At 32.6% G+C, this 7624-nt stretch overlaps 1 protein-coding gene across 4 annotated transcripts; it reads left to right on the top strand.

The window, feature by feature from the left end:
* Nucleotides 1-1455: 1455 nt before the first annotated feature.
* LOC111890359 (protein RIK) lies at nucleotides 1456-7344 on the top strand. Of its 4 annotated transcripts, none has more exons than XM_023886483.3 (12): nucleotides 1456-1612; nucleotides 1827-2064; nucleotides 2130-2228; nucleotides 2380-2414; nucleotides 2494-2569; nucleotides 2676-2771; nucleotides 2853-2939; nucleotides 3212-3305; nucleotides 3407-3521; nucleotides 4389-4770; nucleotides 6731-6920; nucleotides 7074-7344. In XM_023886483.3, the coding sequence occupies exons 1-12, from the start codon at nucleotides 1536-1538 to the stop codon at nucleotides 7190-7192; spliced, it is 1608 nt and encodes a 535-aa protein (XP_023742251.1). In that variant the 5' UTR covers nucleotides 1456-1535; the 3' UTR covers nucleotides 7193-7344. The 4 variants fall into 4 exon arrangements, with proteins under 4 accessions (XP_023742251.1, XP_023742250.1, XP_052625398.1 ...); XM_023886482.3 differs by having other exon boundaries at nucleotides 3212-3308; XM_052769438.1 differs by lacking the exon at nucleotides 7074-7344 and having other exon boundaries at nucleotides 3212-3308; nucleotides 6567-6787.
* The last annotated feature ends 280 nt before the right edge of the window (nucleotides 7345-7624 follow it).

Below are 7624 nucleotides of genomic sequence, written 5' to 3'. Positions count from 1 at the left end.
TTTTCAACATCTCTGAGGCATTCATCAAGCAAAACAATCCTTGCTTTTTCACTTGATGGTGGTTTGTAACCAGCGGGTGCTTTGTTGATTGCTCTAACCATCTCGAGAAATTATGGATTTCTCAAAAAGTTGAAAGGAATGCCATTAGCACATAATCCTCTCATAATCTTCAGGTCCACCATGTTTCTTTCCATTTTGCTAAATGATTCTTTAATGGGTTTCTTAGACAAAGAAGAAGATGCATCTTGTTACTGAATATAAAACTTTTCAAAGCACGAGAAACACCTACCTTTTCAACAGCTTTCACTTTATTCATCAACCTTTGATACTTCTCCCGATCTTTTAATATTGCACTGCACCTTTTAATCTGTGCTTTTTTCCCATCAGTAGCACCAAAAAAGTGAACATAAATTATGGTGTAAGAACTTGTAAACTTTTGCTTTCAATGCTTACATTCCCAAACCTTTGAACCCCCTGCGTTTTTGCTATCTGCAGATTTAATTATGGTGACTTCTTGCATAAGTGGTTTGTCATCCTTCATTTCTTTGCTCTAAACTTCATTATTATCCTCTACAACTGTGTCATCTTCGATGCTATCTTCATTCTCAAACATCACAATGTGGTCTGTTGTAGCCTCTACATTGTTTTGAGCAGAAGTAGACCCCCTTTTACCAAAAGCCATTATTACAATAATAGAGTATTATGTTACTGTGAAGAGAGAATGAAGAAAATTGTGTATCGGTGTTAGTGTGAAAGAGAAGAGTGAATTGTGAAGTTCACCATGGGTGTAATGTTGTATATATAAGTATAGGAATTCACACAATTATGATTTATGAAATCAATTAAATCAAAGGAAAATCAATGTGAAATCATATAATTGATCCACCGATATCAATTAAATCAATTACAGAATGTGAGAATAGCTACTTAAATAAAAAACGTAATCAATTGAAAATCCATTGTATCGCATAGACAGAAAAAACGGGATGTCAATTATACCAGTCGGCGAACCAATTGATTTCCCGCTCGTACCAGCGATTGATCCCAATACACCAATTCGCGTTCCCAATTTCATCAATTCATGTTCCATCGACGATTAATTTGCGATCCTATTGAAGCAGATACGAAATCGGGATCGACCAATATGACGATCCAGGTCGCGATCCAATTGTGTTCGGTACGAAAGTGTACCACGAACCGGAACGCACGACCCATAACGAAAATCGAAGGCAATTTGACGTTCCTGGTAACTATGGTTAATCTGCAACGACTTTTAAAATGTATAATAATCACCTTAAATAGGACACTTATCATCAACTTATCTTCTATTGCTTTTGGGGTTCCTAGTGTACGTTATAAAAGTACGGGGGCGTAACTTGAACTTGTACACAAGTCGGGGAGGATTTGTGTAAATTTAACGGAAAGACATTAATCTAACCGTAAAAGCCAATGGGTACCCAGTGTTCAGAATCTCTTCGTATCGGAGTCTGTGAAACCCCAAAAGATAAAGCAAACCTCAATCAAGCCACGACAGCATGACAGAAGACGATTGCGCTAGGGTTTCGATGCCTGATTCCACGCCTGCATCCGATTCATCCAACACGAAGCAAAGGTGTCAAATTTCCTACATTTTAAACCCTAGTTTTATGCATTCTTAATCGTCTAATTTCTCAAAATTTTCCATCAAAAGCTTGTTTTCTTATCTACTAATAGAATTACATCTAATGCGGATTGTTTATGCTCGTCATTTATCCTAATTGGTAAATTTGTGATAGCGATTTAGGGTTTACATCATGTTTATGGTTTTGCAAATTACTTTTTTTCAGGAAAAAGAGGAAATGGGATCAGCCAGCTGAGTCCTTGGTGACAGCGGGAGTAGCAGTCCCTGGAGTGCTTCCTTTGCTCAACATGGGATCATTTGTTGGGATCACACATCCTGGTGTTCCTCCAGCTTCTGGCGCTTCTTTGATAAATCCTCTTACTTCTAGTTATGGACATTTACAGCAGCTTTATCCAGCACCCTCAATGCAGCAGCATGCAACTGCATTGGCCCAAAAGATTCAAGTAAGATACCATGGAGACATTTGATTTTTGTTCTTTTTGTCATTAACTGCACATCCTTCTTGTAGCCAAAGATTCAAGAGGAGTTAATAGCTAGAGAAATTGTCATAAATGATGCAGAGTCTTCCATACGTTACAAGCTTACAAAACGCCAAACGCAAGAAGAGGTGAATTAAACTCCACATTCTTCTATCTCTTTAGTTATTAATGTCCAAGAAAGCTGCTGAGATACACATAAGACATGTTTTTTGGGGTAGAAGTGAATTTTCAAGTTTGTTACTTACCATTAATAGGGTGTTGGTGTTCTAACTTTTTCAGATTCAGAAATGCACTGGTGCCATAGTGATAACTAGGCAAGTAGCTCACCTCATATCTCATGCCTTTTTAGTTTTTCCTTTGTTGCTTTATAAAGATACTGAAGGAATTCTGTAGGGGTAAATATCGTCCTCCAAACGCACCTTCTGATGGTGAAAAACCATTATATCTTCATGTTTCAGCTGGCACCCATGTAAGTTTCTTTGTGCTTTCTGTATCAAAGAATTCATACATTTAACCTATGATGATAACTCTGATGAAAACATGTAAAAAATACTTATTTTTCTTTTCTGCTGTAGTTGGAAACAACAGCAGACAGGATAAAAGCAGTTGATCAAGCAGCTGCCATGATAGAGGAAATCATGAAGCAAGGTGTTTTAACCAATGGATTGAAGGTGAAAAATGTGAAATACCAATTAATCAAATTTTGAAAATTTCCCAAATTATAACATTAGGAAACTTTTAATTTTGATCAGGTGGTTCACCCTTTTAGCACATGTGTGTTCTTGGGCTTTGAACCAGATCCATCTTTGAACATTATTGCCCGTATTCGTGGACCAAATGTGAGCTTCTCTCTCTCTCTCTCTCTCTCTCACACACACACACAGACACAGTATAGGGTTAATATCAAGGAATGAGAACCAAGTATCCATTTGTTTTACTCTAGATCAATAAACTTGTAATCCATTTTTATGAGTATGTGTTTAGTGATAATTTAATAATGTTAGCATTACTGATGAAGATGAAAGTTCTAATTTCTAAGCTTTCCCTAACATCTCCATACGATTGGGGGAGTTCTTTTTGTGTTGCTTCTGGTTGGGTTTTGAAAATGCAGGATCAGTATGTAAATCACATTATGAATGAAACAGGATCAACAGTTTTACTAAAAGGGCGTGGTTCAGGAAACCCTGGAATTTCTAATTCCGAAGGTAGTAGTATATTATATAACTCTATATATGTTAATTTTGTAATATCTTTTTTTTGGTTTTTCAATTTTTTAAGTTGTAAATTTCGTATTTTTTGCTTGCAGAACAACAATCACTACATCTTTTTTTGTCAAGTAGTAATCCAAAAAGCCTTGAACATGCAAAGCTTCTGGCTGAGAATCTTCTGGATACAATATGTGCAGAATGTGGTGCCTCTAGGTAACATTCCATCCTGTATTCATGTATTCAGATTTTGGTGGAATTGGAGTTTGTGATTCCATTCCATGGTGTTTGGTTGCCAGATTGATGGAATCTTGGATTCCATGTTTAATGGATTTTTTCGTGGGGGGGGGGGGGGGGGAGGGGGGGAAGAATTCAATTTCATTCTTTTTTTATCAAAAGACCAAAATACCCTCATGCATAAGAAGGTTGGTTTGCGGATTCTGACAAATTGGAATTCAAGATTTCATTCCATGGCATGTTTGGTTGCAAAATGGATGGAATTCAATTCAGTCAGAAACCTTCAAATTCCATGTTTGATGGATTTGACAAGGCATAATGACCTAAAAGCCCTTAAGTTTGGTAGAAATGTTCGGTTTTACCCTTTTGCGTATTTCTGGCTCATTAAAGCCGGAGGTTCGATTTTATTTATTTATTTATTTTTTGCATTTTACCCTTTTTGAAGGTTTACCTGGTAAAACAGAACATTTATGCCTAACATAAGGGATTTAATGACCCAGAATAACTCAAAAGGGTAAAATTGGAAAAAAAAATTGCAAACTTCCGACTTTAATGAACCAGAATTACTCAAAAGGGTAAAATTGGAATTTTTTTTTTGCAAACTTCCGACTTTAATGAACCAGAAATACGCAAAAGGGTAAAATTGGAAAAAAAAAATTGCAAACTTCCGACTTTAATGAACCAGAAATACACAAAAGGATAAAACCGAACATTTCTGCCAAACTTAAGGGCTTTTATGGCATTAGGCCTTTTCCCTATTCCTAGGGTTCTTCTCTTTTTACTAAAAGACGAAAATACCCTTGTTATTAAGGGGTCATTTCTGATTACATCATTTTGATTTTCCAGGGTATCATCATGTAAGGTTTATGGTGCTGTTCCACCACCTCCGCCATTGTTGACCAGAGTCCAGAGTGAGTTAGAAGCAGCTTCTTCCGTTACTACCCCTGGGGGCAAAACAGTCATTTCACATATAACTCCTCCTCCTCCACCTCCTGGTACGAGCTACAATGGGTATGGTGGGATATACCCACAAACTACCCCTTTGCAACAAGTTGCCTTAGCCCTTAAGCAATCTACATCTCCCATTATATCTACCCAAACCCAAATAATTGGAAATGCAAATTTAGAGATGGAAAAAGAAAAACGACCCCCTCACACTCACAAACGCAAATTTCAAGAACTGCCCATCACTGATCTCGGGCAGCCCGGGCAGCTCAAAACACACCAGGTATCTGTGCTCTGTTCTCTCACCTCTTAAATATATCTTTATTGGTGATTATAATTTGGTGACCAAATCACAAAGAAAAAAAGAAATATAATTTAAAAAGAAAAAGAAAAAAACACCGAAAGAGTCGGTTGCCACATGGCGGCTTTTTGTTGACTGTTGTGCTTTTTTGTTTAATAACTAGTTGTGAGACCTGTGTAGTTTATTCAAAAAAAAAAGTTAAACATTTAATAGTTTGAATTTATAAAAAAAATGAGAAAAGTATTGAATTATTGAAATTGAAATGCTCATTTCTCTTATAAATTTAAACAAATCATTTAAATAAATAAACAAAGGAAATAATTGGGCTTTAATTTAAAAATTTAAAAATTAGAAGGAAAGTTGCATTAATGAAAATAATTTTGCCATATGTCATTCTCTCATGCATTATGTCACATGTCATTTTGTTATAATTTTGAGATATTTATTTTCCACTTGTCATTTATTTCATTTTTCACTAGTTTATAACCTATGGAAACCACGGTTACAAAATTAATTAAACTTTTATAGTAAAAACTTAAAATTATTAATCAATTATTTTAAATAAATTATTAATTAAGAGATTTTTTTATATAAATTTTAATCATTGATTTAAATAAATATGTGAAATTAAATCACTTTATAATTTGTATTAATTTTATTCTAATGTTATTAATTTAATGTAATTAGAGTGAAATATTTAAAATTTAAAATGGAGAATCAATAGATTGACAACTGATGCATTAATTAGGAGGCTTAATAGGACGACACATGTCAAAAGAGAATAAAACTATTCTTTTATTAGAATAGGGATTTTCAATATATCATTAATTTGGTTTCCATAAATTAAACATACCATAATGACTATATTAATTTCAAATTTCAAATTTGTAACTTCAATTTCGATTTTAAATAAATTTACAGTTTAAACCTTCATATTTAACATTTTTTTATAATTAATATGCTTAGTACACAGGTCTGACAACTAAACATATAACTTTAATTTATTTTTTTGAATGTTTTTTTTTTAAAAAAAATTTTTCTCATAATTTTTACTTATTTCAAATTTCAAATTAAAATAAACTTCCTGTTTAATCATTCGTAGTTAACATTTTGTTTTAATTAACCTGTATAATATACGGGTCTCACAACTAGTTTAAATATTATGTGAAATTTAATAAAATGAAAAAAAAACCATAAAATGACATGTGGAAAAAATTTAATTTAAAATAACCACAAAACGACACACGTCAAAATTAATGAGTGTGACATGTGGCAAAAAAATATTTTTATTTATTAGAGTAGAAGTTTAATTTTATAAAAAAAAAATAAAAAAATACACCCAATTTGTGATTTTTTTTCCTATAGAGGCCACCATTAACATATTTTCATATACAAACCCAAAATTTGTAATATTTATTTTTATTTTTTAGGTTGCTCTTATATCTAAAAGTATATAGCTTCATTTGTTTTGCAATGAAATAATTTTACTTTTTTATGATATCTTAGTTGGAATAAAACTTAAATTACAAATAATATTTTTTTTATCCGACTCTAAAAAAGAATCAGATAATGATAAAACATAAATATGTTACTTAAAAATCAGATAATCACTTTTAAAATAAAAATAGACAATTGAAGATTCTCATTTCTTTGATTAATTAATTAATTCTTAACATTATATTTTGGTGTTCTGACTTTTACTACTTAATATTACAGGTATTTTCTCTGACCTTACACCTGATACTGGACCTGTCTGTTGGACATTTGTATTTTCACAGGGTTTTTAACGCAAGCAAACTGGTGCTGATGTGGCGCTTTTTAACTGGGACCCGGACCCACTCTGCAGTCATTCCATGCCTAATTACTTTCGAGGGCTAATTTCGTCTTTTTTTTGACTTTTGACTTTTATATTTTTGGATTGTGTGGTTATGATTTGTTTCAGGCATCAGGAATCTTGAAGCAAAATGAAGTGAATTCCAAAAGTAGTACAAAGATGGAATCACCTATTCCGATTCCGACTCCGATGACCAACGGAATGATGCCACCTCCTCCACGACCCCCTAAATTTAATTCAACAGCAAAGGTGGTCGAGGGCAATATCGTAAAAACACCAGAAACCAAATCTGTACCTGGTAAGTTTACAAACTCAATAATTGATGTATTATAGCATTGTAGTTTGAATATTATATATATATATATATATATATATATATATATATATATATATATATATATATATATATATATATATATATATATTTCTTATGTTTTATTATTGTTTTTAGAAACTTTAATCAGTCTTATGGAGTATGGAGATGAAGAAGAAGAAGATGATGACATTGAGGAAACTAATGAAGAAACTCTAACAAATAATTCAAAAGCAAAACCTTTTTGGGCAGTGTGAAAACAGGTGAAATGACCATTTTATCCATGATTTAAATTTGTTGTTTTTCAAGGTAAATTGCATGTAGAAGGAATATAGGTATGGTCGATGTATACTTTCAAATACAATGTAAAAGGGTGATTTTGATACATTAAGTTTTTATTGGGATATAAGTTTTTCATCATTTTTCTTTCAAGTTTGGAATACGAGATACCATTCGAAGAGAAATTGGGTAAAAGTAAATTATTAAATGCCTTGAAAAACAAAATATAATTAACAATAACAAAATAACCTGATTTTTTGTATGACGATTTTGCCATTGACGCGTGTAGAATTTGCAATAACTTTTAAGGATAGGAGAGTGTAATCATTTTTAGAGTTTATACTCATTTTTATGTTAGATACTCTACTAGGTGTGATACCTTTGTATTACACGAGTTCATTAAAAATAAA

The sequence above is a fragment of the Lactuca sativa genome, chromosome 3 (genome assembly GCF_002870075.4).
Source record: "Lactuca sativa cultivar Salinas chromosome 3, Lsat_Salinas_v11, whole genome shotgun sequence".
NCBI lineage: Eukaryota > Viridiplantae > Streptophyta > Magnoliopsida > Asterales > Asteraceae > Lactuca > Lactuca sativa.
Note: the sequence above shows the minus strand (reverse complement) of the source record. Positions and strands in the feature narration are given on the sequence as shown.